This window comes from Meriones unguiculatus, chromosome 11 (genome assembly GCF_030254825.1).
Source record: "Meriones unguiculatus strain TT.TT164.6M chromosome 11, Bangor_MerUng_6.1, whole genome shotgun sequence".
In the NCBI taxonomy this organism is placed as follows: Eukaryota; Metazoa; Chordata; class Mammalia; order Rodentia; family Muridae; genus Meriones; species Meriones unguiculatus.
Window position 1 is genome coordinate 20,943,856 of NC_083359.1, and position 21,100 is coordinate 20,964,955.

The window sequence follows — 21,100 nt, forward strand, 5'->3', positions numbered from 1 at the left end:
GTTTGTTCTATGGCTTTAGACAGGCTACTCAACCCTCTGGAAATATTTCCTTGTCTGGAAATGTTTCCTTGTCTGAATGTAGAGATAATGTAGGGCCTTCTTCATATTTTCAAAAATCTAATGTTTTCAAAATCTAATGTGGAAGATGCAACATTAGTATTTGGTATTATGCTATTTTCCTAGTCTCTGAGATAGACTGTCTCAGTAGTTTGAGACAGAGGATGAACCAGACTGAGTTCATAAGTCTGACTGTTTGGTCCTTTCTTGCTATATCAGACAATATTTTGAAATTATCATAGCAAACATGTATTCTGTTTCTATAGCTTGATAAACAATAATGATACAAGGAGTTTGTTAGTATATGAGGCTTATGTTGCCTTTGCAGTAGAATATGGCTATATGAAAGTAGAGGGTTATTTATAAATGTATATTGTCAACTCTAAGGCGATGCCTTAAAATGGTATTTTAAAAACTAGCAGACTTGAAAAGTTTATATACTAAGCAACAAGAGAAAGCTGACATCTGTAAAAAAAAATCATTGATAAATCATGAAAGTCAGATATATATAAAAATTTATTCTTCTCACTGTCCTGAGTACTTGGGAGGTAGAGATTGGAGGATCAGGAATTCAAGATTATTTTCAGCTTCATGGCAAATTCAAGGCCCTCCAGAGCTTTATAAGATTATTAGTTTGCTCTCTGTTGTTGTGATAAAACACTGACCAAGTAAAATTTTGGGAGGAAAGGGCTTAGCTTATTTTACAGGTCACTGCTCATTATTAAGGGTAGCTAAGACAGGAGCTCAAGGCAGGAGTTCCGAGGAATACTGCTTATCACCTTGCTCCTTCTAGCTCTCTTAGCTACCTTTCTTATATCACCAAGGCCCATCTGCCTAGGAAAGGTGCTGCTTCTAGTAGGCCGTGCCCTCCCACATCAAACATTAACCAAACAATCTCTCAAAGACATGGCCGCAAGCCAATCTGGTCTGGGCAATCCCCCAACTGAGACTCCCTCAAATGAATCTGAGCTGTGCCTTTTTGACAGCTGAATCTAAATAGGACAGAGACCCTGTCTTAAAACACACCAAAAGGTATGCCTAAACCACCCACCCACCCACCCACCCAAGAAAACAAGCAAAGCATGGACGAAGAGATTTCTATCTATGCTTAGTGTGAATAGCTTTTGCCACACTGACCCATGATAAGTTTTGGGATAAGTTTACTGAACTGGAAGGTCACCACAGATACCCTAGAGCTGAATTGATGATTTCAACAAGATGTTTTGATTTCTCCCTCATGAAAAAGAGTAAATCTGTCAACTACTGTAGAGAGCTGCGTAATGCCGTGCCTTAAAGATGGAGCTGGTTTCTGCCTTCCACCTTCCCGATGGTGAGTGCTCTCTGTCACAAACAACTCCATATTTGGCTAAGGCTGAGGATCTGGCTTGCTTCTGTGTATGTGGACCTATCTGCATTGCCCACGAGGCACGCCTGGGTTGGCTACCCAGAGGCTATTTAAGCTGTGGGCTGGCTTTCTCCAGGGTCAGAAGATTGTTCAAGGTTCCTGAATAAACTGCATTGAAAAGAACAACAACAACAAAAAAGATAAATTCTATATTTAAGTTTTATATATATATATATATATATATATATGATAAATTCTATATATCTCACTACCAGTTTTGTCAAAGATGTTTTTTTAAATACCTTCTAATAAGAAAGTGCCAGATATTTTAGGTTCTCAGATAGATCCTCACAGGTCAGATCAGTCACTGCACATGTCACCCTTTCCGAAAGTTTGCCTCTTCTGGTTTAGGTACTTAGGTGCAAAGCAAAGAAACAGTTATTTGATAAGGGTCTCCCCCTTTTTTGAGATAGTTTCATTATATATAGCTTTGGCTAGCCTAGAACTCTATAAAGACCAGGCTGGCTTTAAACTCACAGAAATCCATCTGCCTCTGTCTCCCAAGTGCTGGGATTAAAGGTGTCCATCACCACACCAAGAATTTGATGAGTTTTTGGTTGAGGTTAAAGGTGGCACAGCTCTGTAATTCTAGCATTCTGAAGTCTCAGGCAAGAAGATCATGGGATTGAGGTCAGCCTGGGTGACATAGTGAGACTCTGTTTCCCTTAAATGTAAAAACAACTACAATAGCAACAAGAAAACAGTACCAAATAAAAAGCATCAAATGTTGTTAGATGAGTGAATGGATGTTTTCCATATTTTAGTAATATAGTAAAATGCATGGTACGTATAAATAGCTCAGAAATATAGGAATATTCTCAGGGGGAAATTAACAAGTCTACAATATATCTCAGCTGGTAGCACAGCAATTTAGCCAAGCATGGCTATAGCATTATTAACAATTTTTAAAACCACAGATAGAAACTCTACATTTGCAGCTGTAGAAAAGCTTGGGCTTCTAATTATGTGACACATGTATGGTAGAATCATAATCCAAAATAATTTGACCTTGATGAAACTAGATTTCAGTAATCACCAAAGTAGGTAGTAGGTGAAGTAGAATCAGAGAAAAATGGGCAAACGTGGAGTGGGCGTGAGGAAGAAACCTGCAGTCCTGACAACCGTTTTCTAAGAAATTATAAGACATAGATGGAAAGATGTAATGACCTGAGACTCAACAAGACTCAACACTGAGACTCAACATGGAGTCAACAGTGTTTCCCCAACTGAGTATACCTAAATCCGAGGTTAAACAGGGCAACAATGAGACCTAAAAATCACTTCCTGCAAGAGTTTGTTTAATGAGTCCTTTGCCTTTATTTCCTCCACAGCTAAGCCCCCATTTCCTTCTTAAAAGGGATCTTCCCATTTGCTCCAGCATGTTCCATGCATCCATTTCTCACAAAACGCAACACCATGACTGATGGGATGAGTGTGGTGGGTGCCCTGTCTTTCACAGAATTAGTTTCACTCTCTGGATGGCTGTCACAGAAGAGCACTGAAGGATGAGCTCACTGAGCCTGCAGCATCATCCCGGGACAACTGTTGGACAGGTCCTTAGGCACAAAGCCTTGAAGGCAGTTCAGTCTTGTTTAGTGGGGTGAAGATATTGTCTTGCTTCCTGGGGATCTAGCCTCTTATTCTGGAATGCCATGTGCAAAGACCCATATACTGTATGCCATAGCCCCAAGCTATGCAACCTCAAGGTCAAGGTGCTTTCTTTCTCTGCCCCATCAAGTGAATCCTTTTTTTTTTTTTTTTTTTTTTGCTTAAATATGCTTTGACTTCTGTGTGCTCCCCTTATGAGTCTGTGGCTCTACGGGATGTTCTATGTTTTCTAGTTGTCAAGGCTCCGGAGATTGGGCTGGTCTTCAGAACCACATCAATGCCTACTTGGAACGCTGAGACCAGAGACTCCCTGTGTTTGACACTCCTCACCTTGCAAATCTTACATTGCCCATGAGTCTGTTACTTAGGTACCAGTTTCTCCAGCTTGCACTCCTTGTTAATTAATGCCTTGTAGATTCCTTTATTCACCTTCTAATGTTAACAATATGCTAAACTTTGAACCCCTTCTCTTAATCTTTGTGGTGCACATATTTTTTGATATTTCCATATTTGGCTTTCTTTATTATAAAGATCAGATTTTATCTGTACTCACTTCCCTGTATGTGTCTGTACGTATATGAAATAATGAACTTTTGATCATCAAGGATGTTAACTTTATTTCTGACAGTATGTATGATTAAATCCTTCTTCCTGGGCCACTATTTTGATGATCTTGCCAGGTTATAATGGGACCACATTCAAGCCATACCAGCTTAAATTTAGTTCTTAACAATGAAAAAAAAAATCCTATCAACTCATCGCTAATCACCTTCTTTGAGCGTGTATTGTTTAAGTTTGAATCTGCTTTCACTTTGTTTCATTAGACCTTCACATGTGGTTGTCTTATTGTTAGGACATCAATGTCACTATCAAAACCAACCAGGCACCAAAGCCTTGTTCTACCTTTGCTCTAACCCCATGCTCTTGTACAGACCCACTTATCCTCTGATGTGCTCCTATCCCTTTCATGATGGACACAGAACACTATCGCATTTTTATTCCACAAGCTTTTCAGGAGACCTGAAAGGCTCTTCAATCAATTATCCACGACTAATCTACCCTGGATACTCGGTATATATCCCCAAACCATAGATTATTCATAGTGTAGCTGAGCTTCAAAGAGTGAATTAGGAGATTCATGTTTTTCATGACCTGCACGCAGAACACAGCCTCCATTTATGATGGGGACCTCCTGGGTGTACTCCTCCAAAAACTTCGTGGTTTGTTTCCACAACCCTAATTATACTTCTATTCTTTGGTCCTCAGTGATGCCTGCAACTTACTGTGTATCTAAGAACCCCACTGTTTATATTTTAAAACTTATTTCACTAACTTTATGCATTTCCTAGAAAGAGATTCAGGCAAGAATTTTTCAGACCTGATGTACAACAGAGCAGTGTGGTTAGGTGAGAGAGAATGTAAGACTTTGTAAGGGATAAAATATTTTTACATCAATTTAATGTTCTTTGCTCCCAAACTAATGACCCAGAACAGTGGAGTCTAATGCTGATTGCTTAGTGGAATCTTTCTTTTTGAAGTGTGAATGTGAGTATCTCATCCAATCCCCACTTACCTGAAGTTCAAAGACAAATCTCTTGCCTTTATCTCTCTTCGTTCTACTGGCTTCAAGGCAGAGGTGAGGCCCACAGAAGACTGGCGGCTCCTTGTGATGTCTGAAAGACACTTCACCCTGGTTCCGCAGTGGGAAGAGCTCAGGTCAGTGCTCCTATTTCTTAGAAGTCGTGACAGCATACATATAGTAGACAGTATCGAGGCACCTAACCTAGGAGGTGCAGTGTCCCCCTTTGCCCTGACCCTCTGAAACCAAGAGGTAGTATCTGGTGTGTTACCAACCCTCCTCCTGAAAGTAAAGCTGCAAACACCAATTCTTCCCTGAGGGAACTCACATGCCTTCCTGGACATTGAGCCCAGGGCCTCCTGCGTGGTAAAGTAAGCACTCTGCCACTGAGTTATATGCCCAGCCTTCCGGAAGCACTCTTTATGGCAGTGGAGAGCGAGTTGCTTACAAAGCACAACCTTGGAGACCTCACGGTCCCACTGTGGCAATTACAGTGAACTTGACTGGCTCTCCAAGACCTACCCTGCAGCCCTCGGTGCTCTCTACTCCCCCCGCTCTGTCAAACCCAAGTGACCTATTGTGCATTCTCTGGACAGCTTCTTACTTGCTCTTGTGATTCTGCAGCCCGAGATTCCTTCTTCTTCTTTACTCTATTGACCCCTACGAGCCCTTTGACAGACAGATCAAAGTCCATGTCACACTTGAAGCTTGACGTGTTCACGGAACTACAGCTGTCTTCCTTCCTCTGGAGTCTACAAATGATGCCTAGATCGTTGATCCTTTGATCCAACTGATATTTGTTTCCTTTATATGAGTTAGGGTGCATTTCATTTCCTTCCTTTCTTCCTCTTTTCCTTCTCTTTTTTTGCTTATGAATTTTATCCAAATTTATTACTTTTTAAGATTAGAATACAAAGTAATAGCTTTCATCACTAGATCTTCATACATATGTACATTATATTTTGCTCTTATTTTTATCTCTCCCATTGCCATTTTTCAATCCCCACTCACCCCTAGAGAGTTCACTTTCTTTCTCTAGTCCTGCTTTCTATTTTCTTGATTGCATGTGTCCCTTTACCTTCTCCATTAATATCCTAGTTTGCTTTCTAGTTCTATGATAAAGGCCACAACCAAAAGAAACTTGGAGAAGAAAGGGTTTATTTGATTTTTATATCTCACAGTTTATCATTCAGAGAATTCAGGGCAGGAACTCAAGGCAGAAACATAGAGGCAAGAACTGAAGCAAAGGCCATTGAGAAATACTGCTTCCTGGCTTGCTCTCCCTAGCTCGCTCAGTTTGCTTTCTTATACAGTGTAGGACCACCAGCCCAGGGGTGGCAACACCGACAGGGGCCTTGACCCTCTCGTGCCAATTATTAATAAAAAAATGCCCCATGGGCTTGTGTACAGAAAATCTAATAGAGGCATTTTCTCAAATGAGCTTTCTTCTTTGCAGATGACTCAAGTTTGTGTCAAATTGACAGGAAAACTAACCAGCACAATTAAGATACTTTCCTCCTTTTTCATGATGTTCTTTCTAGTTTTGTGAACTGCATACACATATACACACATACACATACATGTAACTTTAGATCTAGAGTCTTATGCATGAGGGAAAATATTGAATTTGTGTTTTTGAATTCATCTCATTTTGTTTAACACAACGATTTTAGCTTGCATTCATTACACCCCTCCCCGATGAATATGACTCTTTATTTAATATGACTTTCTTTATTTCTGATAGATTTGTATATGTACTGCATTTCTTGATCCCTTTCTTAGTTGCTGGAAACATAGGTTGATTCCATGACTTAGCTGTGGTGCATATTGCTGCAATAAACATTGATGGGACAGATCTCTGTGAGAAATAGACTTAGCATCTTTTGGATAAATACCCAGGAGGGGTACAGTTGGGCCATAAGATAGAGTTATCTTTAGTTTGTTTTCAAATGAGTACAGTTGTAAGGTTTGTTCTTTTTTTTTTTGGACAAATTTCATATATGTAGTGTATTTACCTAATTTCTCCTCTCCTCTCTCTAGTTCCATCCACATCCCTTGCAATCCTTCTTCAATTCATGACCTTTTACTCTTTACTTATTATTATTACATGTCTATCTACTTATAAGTTTATAAATACAACCTGGTGAGTTTATTTAGTATTTCTCATATGTATATATATTTAGAGATGGTGACTTGGGATTGGATTGCCTATCAGGAGGCTTTCCTACATCCAGACTGCCTGTAGCCCTTCCTCTAGGGATAGGTCCTTGTGAGATCTCTTCAGTCCACACTGACATGCCGATAGCTGGTGTCATTCTCAGGTCTTGTTTAGATGACCATGCTGCTGAGACTGCCTGGCTGTAGCTACTTCTCCATCATATATAAAAGTTGCATTTTTGCAGCAGATGGTCTACCCTCGGGGTCTTTTAAGCTTTCTGCTCCCTCTTAGGTGCTGTTTGTTTTTGTTTTGTTTGCTTATTTATTTACTCTCTTTACAGACTGACCTCAGCCCCTCCCTCCTCCCTCAGTTCTACCCTCATGCCCCTTTCTCCCCCTCCCCCACTCTTCTTCTCGGAGAAAGGAAGGCCTCCAAGGGGTACCCAATCCACCCTGGCATCTCAAGTTGGAGCAGGGTTAAGCACATCCTCTCCAACTAGGGCCTGGCAAGGCAGCCCAGCTAGGGAAAAGGGATACAGAGGCAGGCAACAGAGTCAGAGACAGCCCCTACTCCCATTGTTAGGGGACCTACAAGGTGACCACTCTGCATATCTGCTACATATGTGTAGAAGGTCTAGGTCCAGTCCATGCATATTCTTTGGTTGGTGGTTCTTTTCTCTGTGAGCCCCCATGGGTGTTTTTAGTTTTCCAAGGACATTTCATATTGATTTCCATAGTGACTGGATTCATTTAAAGTCCCAAGTGTCTTCTTGCTGGCTGTCCTTCTGAATGTGGTGAGACAGAATCCCAATGTAGTCTTAGTTTGCATTTCTCTGGTGGATAGTAAAGTTGAACATTTTCCCGTAGGTTGATTGGCTGTTTGCACATCATCTGGAAAAACTATTGGTTCATTCCATTAGCCCATGTATTAAGTGACTGGTTTGATTTTTTTTTTTTTTGCTTTTAGTTTTCTGAGTTCTTTGCATGTTCTAGATATTAATTTTCTGTTACATAAATAGCACCAGTCATCTTCCATTCTTTAGGTTGTTCATTCACTCAATTAATTGTTTTCTTTTTGTGAAGAAGCTTTTTAATTTCATGGAAATTCATTTTTCTTTTTTTTGCTTGAAACTAAATTGATTTTTAGTAAAATTACCAAGTGCACCTCAGCATTTCTCAGAAAACTGGTTCCAGGATGTTCTTGGCTACCCAGTTCATGGACACTAGCAAAGTATCTGCAGGCAAATTATAAGCACTCTTCTGAAACATCTTTAGGTTCCTTTTAATACCAAAGTAGTGTAAAATCTACCTAAAATTTTGTCAGGAAAAGATGAAAAGTCCAAACACTTTCTATGCAGAGTTCTCCCTAGATGATTTTGTCTCATGGGTGTAGAATCTGTGAATATGGAGAACAAGTTATATGCTTTGGAAAAATTCTGAAACTTGGGTTTTCTGGTGCTAGCAAGGTAAGGAATGAGAGGGAACTGGGATGGCTTAGCTCTGGTAATTGGAGTAAGCATAGTAGTTTGCATTCCAGTGGCTTATGAGGAGATATTCCTGATCAGGCTGGCCAAACTGTGAGTAGAAGAGGCTTTTCCCCAGGAACTGAGATGGAACGAGTCTTTGGAGAATAGCTTCACTGCACTGGTAGATCAGCTTTCTCTGGATTTTCATGATCTTGCCAGTTCTGGCATGATTCCTCAAGGCGATTTTCTGGTTAGTCATGGGTTTTCAGTTGCCTTTTTTTTTCCCCAAAGCTCAGCAAGCTTTTCTTTTCTTCTTCTTCTTTTTTTTTTTTTAAACCTGAAGGACACCCTTGGTTTTATTGACTCATTGAATACAAGACACTATCTCTAAATTGCACAGGGAAAAGGTACTCAAACAGCCGAAGCTTCCTCCTGAGTTTCCCTCCCTTTTACTGGAAGAGGGAGACTTGTACCAGCTGGCTTTCAGTTATGTTCTGCAGGGATTGATGAGAAGTTTCTTCCAAAAACAAGTCTGTTGCACCATTTGTTACGCTTTTCCAATCATGGGGGAAGGGGCTTCCTCTGTGGATATCATTCCACAGTAGTTAGGATTGCCTCTAACGTGAAGATATGGTTAATGAAGGCCATGCAATTTTTATGTTCTGGAGAGCATTGATGTTCTCAACTGAATGCTGTGTTGGTACTTCAAAAGGCATCTTCAAAAGCTTGACCCAGCCTGTCTTGTTCAATGCAAGTTTGTTGCACCAATGGTGAAATGCAGGAGTTCATCATTCATGAATTGATTGAAGAGTCGAGGAAGAAAACTCAGTGGTAAATCACTTGCACAACGTGCTCTGGGTTCAAAGTTCTGTCCAATACAGGATCAGATGGTACAAGATGGAGACAAACTCATTCTTCCCTGGCAGTCTCCGAAAATTCAGTTTTCAATTGTTAGCGTTACTTCTTGAACAAGTAGAATCCTATTCAGAAGCCTGTTTCCATGTCTCTGTCCCCAAACGCTTCCCCTACTTTTTCTCCTAGCAGTTTCAGAACTTCAGGCTGAAGTCACATTAAAGTCACTGGTGCCTTTGGAGTTGATTTTTGTACAGGATGAAAGGGGTGACCCTCATGATGGGATGATCACAGGCATGGCCCTGGAGCAGTGGTTGAGAGCTTCACATACTGACCCATGGGCAGCAGGCATGGAGAGAGACAGACAGACAGACAGACACAGGACCTGGCCTGGGCTTCCACTTCCAGTGACACACGCCCTCCAGCAAGGCCACACACATTATCCTTCCCAAACAGTCATCAGCTGGGGCCTAAGCATGTAAATATATGAGCCTAAGGGGGGGCATTCTCATTTAAACCACCGTGTGTGTGTGTATCTGTGTGCTTATGTGTGATGCGAGTACAGGTGTCCACAGAAGCCAGAAGAGAGTGTCGGATCCCTTGTGGCTGGACTTTCAGGAGGTTCAAAGTGGTAGGGACCAAACTTGGGTCCTCTAGAAGAGGGTAGTATTGTACTTAACCTCTTTGCGATCTTCCAAGCTGGAGATGGGTCTGGACTTTTTAAAGTTGGTCTAGAAGAGATAACAGATTAATATTACTTTCTTTTCTGGAAAATGGATGTTAAAGATATTTTTATTGAGTATGACATTTGAATCCCCTTTAGAAATCCTTGAAAATTTTGTCTCCCTCAAGAATTAAAAAGATAAGTTACAAACATCTTTTAATATACCAAAGCAGTGATGGTTGCACAGTGATGCTTATTTTTGATGGTTTCCCGGTGTTTAAAGTCTACACAGAATTGCATTTTGTGGTTGTCAGAATAAATGTATTTAATTGTTTATTTGTTTATTACTGGGTATTTTTGATGTATACTGGCCCAGACTTCAGCGCAGTTCAACGGTGCCTACTTTGATTGATTCTAACAAAATATGAAATTAAGGCAGGAAAAACTTATAGCATGGGGCCTTGTCAGAATGAGATCAGAACAGCAGAGAGGAAAGCAACACATCAAACCACACACGCTGAGTGGCGTTCATCGTATTTAGCAAATGTTTGTTATGCCTTTAGCAGGTGCTGAGCCACCCAAACATTGTCTTATACAGAAAATGCCACTTTCTCTAGGAAAGGCTCTCTTGCGAAATAAATAAAATTTCCCTGCACTGAAAAAAAAAAAAAAAAAAGAATGAGATCAGAAAACTATTTCCTTCTAGAAATTTCTTCCATTTAATGATCTCCCACATAGAAGTCAAACATGTTTCAGGAAAGATCCTGTCTCATTTCTCACCTGTGGTTTTTTCTTTCTTTCTTTCTTCTTTAAGATCACTATTTATATCATTCTGGGGATTTATCAATAATTTTTTGGGGGGCTGAAGAGATGGCTCAGAGGTTAATGGCTCTGCTTGCTCTTCCAGAGGACCTGAATTCAATTCCCAGCAACCACATGGTGGCTCATAACCATCTGTAGTGAGATCTGGTGCTCTCTTCTGTCCTTCAGGTGTACACACAGGCAAAACATTGTATACATAATAAAATAAATAAGTCTTTAAAAAATTAATTTTTTGACCCACCACGCAGCATTCATACTTGTCAATAAGCACCAATTTTTAGTCTCTTCGAGTAAAACCAGATTAATAAATTGCCTTATTTTACACAGGTTTACGTCCCCAGTCCCTAGGACAATGCCTGGAATGAAACAGCTACTGAAAAAAGAAGTCCCTGGTGCCCTCAGCGTTGATTTGAATAAGCTCTTGGACAGAGCGGCATGAAGTTTGGAGTTTTACCTTTGTGGTGGGATGTAGAGGTTTTCTTGTTTTCCTGAGATGTACTCTTTTTAAAAAATGGAAGATGGTATGCAACAAAGATTTCAAACACCTTGTTATCCTTCAGGTGAAGGTTTCCTCTCTCCATGCTCCATCAGGAAAACTGTTTTTCTTTCTAATCAAGACTTACTCTGCTACCAGTTAATGAGCTTTGGGAGGTTTCTTACACTTTTTAATCCCGCAAGGCCGTACTAAGACCACATTGCAGGGCCACGACGCCTGTGGTTTTCTGGATCATTCAGTTTAAACTTCTCCAAGATGAAGGCCAGAAACCCACGTTCAGTGCGGCTCATCCCACGTGCCTGACACCGAGGAACACCTGCTTCAGTTATGCATCTTCCCCATCACTTAACGGGTCTCCCCAACCCAACCTTGTAGCCAGTCAATAGCTAGGTCTTAGTCATGTTCATGTTTGATAAGTTGGGAGATAAAACCTCTCTGGGAAATACTTTCATTCTTTTATGATGCTGTTGTTGTTGGAAAAAATTAAATTTGATCTAAGACTTTTGAGGCCCCCCCAAGGTGGTTTTAAAAACTACCTTAAAACTTTCTTTTATTTAATTATTTTTTGATCCAGACCAGCCTTGATCTTGCAGTCCTCCTGTATTAGTCTTTACCAGTGCTGGGATTACACTTCTGTACCCTTGAATTTACAATTTTGAGCACCAACTGAAGTTTACTATTCCCAAAGACCTTCTGGTGGATTCCTATATTTCTGTCTCATAACAAAAATAAACTTTGACCCTGGTCACAATGTCCTGGTGATTACACAGCATGGAGCCTTGCTGTGGGAGTTCAGTGCATGTGAGTGAGAGATGGAGAGTCACAGATAAACAGTCACAGACACCAGCAAAGATAATCATGACTAGAAGCTTTTTGTGCTCGAGGGGACAGTATGGAAGATATCTGTTTCCCAATTGTGGTGGCCGCTGGTTTGTTTTTGTTTTGACACAAGCTAGACACATCTGAGAGGAGGGAACAACAATTGAGAAAATTCCTCTGGTGGAGGAGAGATGGCTCAGTGGTTAAGAAAAAAAAATACCTCTGCAAGCTTGTGAGGGCATTTTCCCAATTATTGATTGATGTGGGAGGGTTCAGCCCATTGTGGATGATGCCAACCCTGGGCAGGCGGTGCTGGTATGAATAAGAAATCAGGCTGAGCAAGCCAAGGAGATAAAGCCAGTAAGCAGCTTTCCTATATGGCCTCTGTATCAGTTCCTGTCTCCAGGTTCCTACTTGAGTTCCTGCACCGAGTTCCCCAGTGATGGGTTGTTACCTGTAAGTGTATGATGAAATAAACCCTTTACTCCCCAAATTGCTTTTGATCATGGTGTTTATCACAGCAAAAGAAGCCCCAACTACAATACAAATATTTTATCCCAGCAAAAGAAAGAAATGGTGCCAGGCTGATATAATTGGCTCTTGATCCTAGCCTTCAATTGTCAGCCACATGTAAATAAAACACAGACCTAATATTCCACATTGGTCAGAGTTTAATTAAAGTTTTTGGCAGTAGGGTTGCTTTGAAGTTTAATACCTTAAGAAATATATAACAAATCATAATGAGGTTAATCAAGTTTCCCACTTCCTTCCTAAGATTCCCTGCACTCTGCCCAAAGTTTGCCCATAAGTCTCAGCATCTGCATTGATGGTCTGCAGGGCAGAGCCTTTCAGAGGCCCTCTGTGTCAGGATCCTGACTTGTTTCCTCTTTTTTGCCTTCTTCTGATGTCCATCCTCTTTGCCTTTCTGGATAGGAATTGAGCATTTTAGCAGGAGTCCTCCCTCTTGATTAGTTTCTTTAGATGTACAGATTTTAGTAGGCTTATTCTATGTTATATGTCTATATGAGTGAGTATATACCATGTGCATCTTTCTGCTTTTGGGATAGCTCACTCAGGATGATCTTTTCCAGATCCCACCATTTACCTGCAAATTTCATGATTTCCTTGTTTTTTTATTGTGAGAAATATTCTATAGTGTAGATGTACCACAATTTCTGTATCCATTCTTCAGTTGAGGGACATCTGGGCAATAAATGGGACCTCACAAAACTGAAAAGCTTCTGTAAAGCAAAAGACACTGTCATCAAAACAAAATGAATGCCTACAGATTGGGAAAGAATCTTCACCAACCCTCTATCTGACAGAGGGCTAACATCCAGTATATATAAAGAACTAAAGAAGTTGAAAAGCAGCAAATCAAGTAATCCAATTAAAAAATGGGAAACAGAGCTAAACAGAGAATTCTCTGTAGAGGAATATCGAATGGCAGAGAAAGACTTAAAGAAATACTCAACATCATTAGCCATCAGGGAAATGCAAATCAAAACGACCCTGAGATTTCATCTTACACCCATCAGAATGGCTAAGATGAATAACTCAAGTGTCAACACATGCTGGAGAGGTTGTGGAGAAAGGGGAACCCTCCTCCACTGTTGGTGGGAATGTAAACTTGTACAACCGCTCTGGAAAACAATCTGGCACTTTCTCAAACAACTAGGAATAGCACTTCCTCAAGATCCAGCCATACCACTTCTAGGCATATATCCAAAAGAGGCTCAAGTACACAATAAGGACATTTGCTCGACCATGTTTGTAGCAGCTTTATTTGTAATAGCCAGAAGCTGGTCTGTTGATTTTTGCAGAGAAGTAGTGAATGATAAAAATGTTAACAGTGATTAAGGTACTGGGAGTATGAGTGACCTTTTAAAATTCTTTACGAAATTGTTTCTAATATGCATGCATTTCATTATTAGGAGAAAAAGGTGGTGGTGGTGGGAACAGGGTGCTCCTGCTTAGACTTTGAAGGTACTTTGAAAACTTCCTGATACCATGGGGGAAAGGGGAGCTGCTGGGTAGCTGGACCTCTAGGATTTCTCATAAGCCTGCTAATAAAATAAATCTTCCAGGGACCCCACAAGTCTGGTTAAAGGTTAATGTCACTTTATCTTAAGCTGCTGCATTTCTTGGCCTCTTAAGGGGAGCCCACAAGCCACCTGAATGATAGGAGTCCATCAATACAGTTTTCAGCCCAGTGGGAGGAAAAGGGTCCCAAGAGCAGACAAGAGAGTCAGAGACACCACCCCCGCTGTTACGAGTCCCACAAAAACACTAGACTAACAACCACAATATACATGCAGATGTTCTCTATTCTTTGGAGACATTTTCTTGATTTACTTCCATAACTGAATATGATCCTGTTATTCATCTTCTGCCTCTGACTTTTGTCATTTATTTCAGCTTTGACATTATACTCTTTTAGTATTAACCCTTTCAATTTACATATTTAAAAACTCATTTTGCTGTTTATATGATTGTGGCAGAAAAGATGCATAGAAGTATATTTTTGACATGTTCCATGTATTAGATAGGTGGAGGGCTAGCAGATAAAAGAATGTCAAAGACTTTACAAGCGACAAAATGTTTTTGCTGGAATTTAATTTCTTTATACAATGTATACCCAATACAAGGGAGTTTAGCATTAATTGTTTAGTAGAATTTTTTCATTTTCTAAATTTTAACTGTGGAGACAGAAATTACATGGAGGGTCAGTGGCTGAAAAAAGATAAGTAAGGAATGCAAGCATGATGTACACTGAGGAATGTCTTCTATTCTAATGGTTCTCTACAGGCAAAATAAGTGTTGTGATATGAGAAATATTTATGATATTAGACAATATTTGTGTGAACTTCTGTTCCCTTTTTACCTTGTGTCTGTACCTCTCCCTAGCACCTTGCACAGAGCCCCCTTCACATCCTTGTTCCTCAGGGTATAGATCAGAGGGTTCAGCATAGGAGTAATTATAGTATAAAAGAGGGCAGCAAACTTTCCTTCACTCCCAGAATACCTGTGGACAGGTTGTAGATATGTGTACATGGCTGAGCCATAAAACAGAGAAACCACCAGGAGGTGGGACCCACAAGTCCCCAGAGCCTTTCTGCGCCCAGCTCTTGACTTGATCTTCAGCACTGCATGAGCAATGTATGCATAGGTGCCTAGAATTAGTGCTATGGGACAGACCAAAATGATGGCTCCGGCCACAAACAAGTTGGCCTCTGTTCCCCCTGTGTCCTCACAAGCTAGCTTCAAGAGAACAAGCATCTCACAGAAGAAGTGGTTCAGGTGATGGCCACAGAGTGGTATGGTCATGATTAGGCCTGTTTGAATCAGAGAGTTCAGGAGGCCTCCCACCCAGGAGGACATGGCCAATGCCTGGCAGAGCACAGGGTGCATAATGGTTGTGTAGTGGAGTGGATGGCACACAGCAGCATAGCGGTCAAAAGCCATCACCACAAGGAGCACACACTCAGTTCCACCCAATAAGAGCACTATGAAGAACTGGGCCATACACGCAGCATAGCTCATGGTCTTGTCTATTCCAGAAATGTTGACAAGAAGCTGAGGCACAGTACTGGTGGTGTAGCAGAGGTCCAGGAAGGAGAGGTTGTTAAGGAAGAAGTACATTGGTGTTTGTAGTCGGCGGTCCATCCGTGAGAGTGTGATGATGGTGGAGTTGCCAAAGATGGTTAGAAAATAGAAAATTGAAACGAAGACAAAAAAGACACGTTCCAGGTGAGGCCAGTCTGAAAAACCCATCAAAACGAACCAGCCTTCCAAACTGGTGTTGAAACTGCCCATGGTCCTTCACCTTCAGAAAACAGAAGACAACCCAATGCTTGCTAACATAATAGACATTTTGAAGTCACTTGATCCCACAAAGTAACTCAAAGCTGTATGAAGCCTGGCACATTTGCCTTCATTCCGGCCTATCCCTTGATGACTTTGCCTAGGTGTCACAGTCAAAAGACACAAAGAGTCCTTGTCTTAAAAATCTTGCAGTCCCTAATTGGCCTGCTCTTTGATCACCCCCCCCCCCCAAGGGGGAGCAGCCTTACCAGGCCGCAGAAGATGACAATGCAGCCACTCCTGATGTGATCTGATAGACTAAGATCAGAAGGAAGGAGAAGAGGACCTCCCCTATCAGTGGACTTGGGGAGGGGCATGCGTGAAGAAGAAGGATGGAATCAGGAGGGAGGAGGGAGGGGCTTATGGAGGAATACAAAGTGAATAAAGTGTAATTAATTAAACAAAAGAAATAAAAAATATCCTGCAGTCCACTTGGATTCCAGTAACAGCAGAACCTACAAGAAGGAGAGATTATCACCAAATTAGCTACAGTGGATTGGTTATATACTGCAACACATCATCTGATGAGAACCAAACTGGGCTCCTAATATCAGTGATGAGCACATAGCAACTTCAGCACCAGTGCTGAGAATGATAATGTGTATGACTACACTGTAACATAGGCCAGGTCCTCATGCTTGGTAGCAAACACTTTACCCACGGAACCATCTCCCAGCCTCCAAAGCATCTTTACAACATTTCTTATCACTACGCATCCCTCCACACAGAACTTTGGGACTTGCACATTTGATTATATATATTCGAAAGATCAGCTATTGTCTGTGTTCAGTTCTCTGTGTGTTCCTGTGTCTCTATGTATGACCTTCATGTCTAAGTTTCTTGATCAGCAATCATGTTCAATTTATTTTTTAGTGTTTCTAAGAGTTTATATTATAAATTCTTAGTCTTTCTAAGAGTCTACATAATAAAGTATTAGCAAGAAAATATGCTCCCTCTGAAATAATGTATTCATATTGCACAGCCAGAAGATGCACGCATACCAATGGTTCCATCAAAATGTAAATCTGTTCCTTCTTCCCATCACTGCCAGTCTAACGAACATATTCTGACCCACTGTGTCCAAAGGTGGCGTGCTACTTCTGTGTTCTACACACATCTTTCCTGTCAGTGCTAACATATTTACAAGTTGGCTACTTCATTAGCTATATGTGTCACCGTACATGGTCACTTTAGGACATCTATAAAGCTTAGAGGCTGTGGAAGGCACTCCTTATGCAATAAACACAGCCACTCTACCGAAAACGAACATACAGAGATCCCTGGTTATAACAGAAAAGAATCTTCTACATGTGGCTGTAGCAGCAAAGAGTCCTTCCCTCATCCATCCTGCACAACCCCATTGACTTATGCTTAGGATGATGCTAGCAAGAAGATTAGCTCTCAGAAGACAGTCCTTCCTAATGATCAACAGGACATTTACGGATTACTTAGTTATTTCTATCATCCTTTGGGCATGAGGACTTTCCCTTTAACACCCAGGGATAGTAACTGAAACACACATCTAGAAGAACGAGTGTGAAACTTGAACTAACAGAAACAGTGCCTTCCTCTCTACCCATTCTTCTCTTCAGCCCACGGCCACCCTCTCCTCCCCCCAGTGAAGAGTCAGTCTCTGCCCCAAGACATTGAGCTTAACAGCCCAATTCCCTAGATGCAGCCATTCCTACCGACTAACAGAAATAGTCCCTAAAGAGTTTTGCATCTTTAGACCATGTTATACCCTTTTTCATTGTGTGTGCGTGTGTGGGCTCGCGTGTGCCCTGGCATGATTGTGGAGTCAGAGGAGTCAGAGGATAACCGTATGAGGACTGATTGTCTCCTGCTGTGCGGATCCTGGGAACTGAACCGAGGTCTTCAGGGTTGGCATCAAGCCCCTTTACCTTCTCAGTCATCTTGATGGCCCACTGCACGCTGTTAAGCCTCTGAAGACTAGATGTTTCCACTGAAGAGACCCAAGTTTCCCAGAGGAGCGGCTAGCAAAGTGTACACAGCTAACAATAAACTCGGTCAGCACCATGTTAAACAGTCTTTGTGGTTCTTCACCCTTCAGCTTGCCCACTAATTTAATGAGATTGTCAGAATACAGTGAAACTTAATTCAAACATACAATTTGATTTTTTTTTTCTGGAGAAAATGAGACTGTTTCCTGTTTTCCTTCCAATTATCTTCCTTATTGGACCTTATATTCCTTCCCTCTCTCTCCCTCTCTTTCTCGTTGGAAATAATTTTTATACAATATATTTGGATCCCAGTTTTCCTTCCCCCGTCTCCTTCCAGCTCTTCCCCATTTCCCCACTCATCCAATTCCACATCTACTTTCTCTCCCTCTTTAGAAAAAAAAGAGACAAAACAAACCAGAACAAAAAAGAAAAATCATATGAAACAGACAGACAGACACACACTCACACTCCAAAACCCATAAAATACCAAACCATAAGCCATAATATACAAGCAAAAATCCAGTAAGATAAAAAATGACCAAAAAAAGCAATATGAGAAAAAAATCTACAAAAAAAAAAAAAAAACAAAACCAAAAATCAAACAAACAAGCAAGCAAACAAACAACCCCATTCAGTTTCTTTTGTGTTGGGTCTGCTGCTGGTAATGGTTTTAGATTAAGCACAGCTTCTATACCCAGTGAAACTCCATTGGAGGAAAATAATTTTTCATCTTCAGGCAGTTATCAGTTGGAGATGCTGTCTCAGTCAGGGGTCGGAGCTTGTTTCCGATCCCTCCGTTCATCCCTGACACTAGCCTAGCTTGAACATGTGCAGCCCTGGCTGTGCTGCCACAGTCTCTGTGAGTTCATACGTGAGTCTGTCCTGTTCTGTCAGGAAGGCCCTGTTTCTTTGGTGTCACCCATCTTCTCTGGCTCTTACAATCTTTCCTTCTCCTCTTCCATTTAGTTCCCTGAACCTTGGGGGGAGTGGTTGAATGAAGACACCTTACCAGAAGAACACTGCTCTCTAAATCGTGAGCAGGGCTCACATGGTCTCACAGAGGCTGAAGCAGCAAGTACAGGGTCTGCCTACGTTTGCACCAGGTCCTCTGTAGTCTATGGCTTTCAGCTCAGTGTTTTTGTGAGACTTCTGAGTAAGTCAATGAGTGGGTCTCTGATTCTTGTGCTTTCTCTCGGGCATTTTCCCTTCCATTGGCTTGCCTTCTCCTTTTATTTTGTTACGTTTTTGTTATCTCTGAGAAAACTGTTCTTTTCTAAAGAGAGGCAGGGCGAGTGGATCCAGACGGAGAGGAACTGGGAAGGGTAGACAGAGGGGAAACTGTAATCAGGATATATTGTACAAGAATAGAATCTATTTTCAATAAAAGAGGAATGGAGGGAGAAAGAGAGCGAGCGAGAGGGAGAGAGAACAATGTAACAGCCAACATTATTGGCTTTGGATATTCATGTAATTGAGTTTTGCAATCTAAGCTAGTGTATAGCTGAAATCTTAATTATGTTCTCTTCCATGACCCTGACCCAGAGTAATGTGTGTACTCTGATAATCATTTGTTGGAAGTAGCAAAAATAAAGGTTGAGAGCAGTCTTATAAAATGAATACCCACAGAAATATTAATCAAAAGATTAGGAAATTGCTCAATAAATGATGCTGTTTATATATAAAAAAGACAAGGAACAATAACTGCTATACAGCACAGCACACACTTACGTTGGTAAGAGGTTCTGGGAAGGGGGCCACAGCGGTGCAATAGCATGACTGACGCTCACCGAATCCTCACAGGAAAGCACACAAGCAGTGTGCCCATGGTCTGATGTGATTCCTGGTCCCCACAGCTCACATGGCGAGCTCTTCGCTTCCAAGGCGATGTTAAGAAAGGTGATGCGGAACTGGATGATGTGCGAAGAGTGGGACACTTTGGAACACTCAGACCACACGCTCTTGAATTAGAGACTGGCTTCACCGCCTTCAGTTACGTACGAGCATGTAGATTCCCTGATTAGCGATTCAGAGAAAGGCCATGTTATAAAACCTTATTAGACATCAACAAGTCCATCTACCCATCTCGTCACTGCAGACTTAGTCGCTCTCTGATCTGCACGCTAGTATTTACCATTTACATTAAAAAAAAAAACGTAAGCAACTGGAAATGATACAGGGCTGATTTTTGATGCTCTGTACAGGGTAGAGAGAGGGGGGACAGATGATAGAGACCTAGTTATTCTGTGAGTGAATACAAGTTTTTTTTTTTTTTTTTTTTTGATGAACATTAACTTGTCCACACGCTATGTGCATCCAGTGCAATGGGTGTGAATGCTAGTTACCTTGTGGGCTATTTCTCATTTCCTAGATTTTAAATGGTCAAGACTGAGTAGCCACCCATTCTGAGGGACTTACCTGAGGGACAAGGACAAATTGCTCTCATCTTTATTGATTCTGTTGGCATCAAGGAGCGATGAAATCTACTAGTGGGATCCACGGGTGAAGAAAAAGATATTTTCCACTTGGCTCCTGATGCCATCTTCAGTGAGATGGAACTCAAGCCAGAGTTGCTGTGCTAGAGAAATCACCATAACATGTGGGCCACTCCTTTATCTAGAGCAGAGATTGCTGCTGCCAAAGTGGAAGCATCTTTCTCACCAAAACCCTCCTTTCTTAAGCTCTATTCCTTTGACTTCTTCTGATCCTAATGTTTAGCTGGAGTATGACCACCCCATTTCCTTATGCTAAAGCCTCAGTATGATTAAGTCTGGGGACAATGGAAAAGATTCATTAAAGGAGTGGAGAACGAGTTAATTAATATACATGGCCTTGGAGACAGCTGGGCCCCAATGTGGCAAATTATCATCCATCAACTGGCCCTTTAAGATCTGCCTGCACTCCTTGTTTTTTTTTCTATTTCCAATGCTCTGCCAGACAAATTGGAGTTAGTCACAGTTTTCTCAGAACATAACTTATTTTCTCATGGAACTCTGCAGCCTGAGATCCCCTCCACTTCCTTACTTCCGGACCAGGGCTTAATCAATCAGACCAACGTCCATGTTTCGCTTAAAGACTACGACATTCGCCACACCTCAAATGTGTTTCTTCTCTGGGCTCTTCGTGTAGAGCTCATGTGTTCCTGCATATGTCTGAGATAGTACCAAGTTTGTGACAGGGAGGTTAGGTGATGCAATCAGTGTTCCCTGATTACACATCAAATCTCTTTCAGGGTCCATTAGCAACATGATATTTGTATCTGATCAGCAGAAGGAGATGCATCTTCTCTTTAAGAGCTTGGGACAATGCAGTGTGGTTGAGGGCGGTACTTATTAAAGGATGCTAGGGTGCAA

At 41.3% G+C, this 21,100-nt stretch overlaps 1 protein-coding gene and 1 pseudogene across 1 annotated transcript; both read right to left on the reverse strand.

Moving 5' to 3' along the window:
- Positions 1-8,300: 8,300 nt before the first annotated feature.
- LOC110547383 (transcription factor Spi-C-like) lies at positions 8,301-11,396 on the reverse strand (annotated as a pseudogene).
- A 3,409-nt stretch (positions 11,397-14,805) lies between these two features.
- On the reverse strand, positions 14,806-15,741 carry LOC110547382 (olfactory receptor 2Y1B-like). Its single transcript, XM_021634895.1, has one exon. It carries the CDS (start codon positions 15,739-15,741, stop codon positions 14,806-14,808), a length of 936 nt encoding a protein of 311 aa, XP_021490570.1.
- Positions 15,742-21,100: the final 5,359 nt, after the last annotated feature.

Excerpts from the sequence above, each read along its gene's own strand:
- LOC110547382 (XM_021634895.1), bottom strand. The coding sequence starts at position 15,741 with ATGGGCAGTTTCAACACCAGTTTGGAAGGCTGGTTCGTTTTGATGGGT.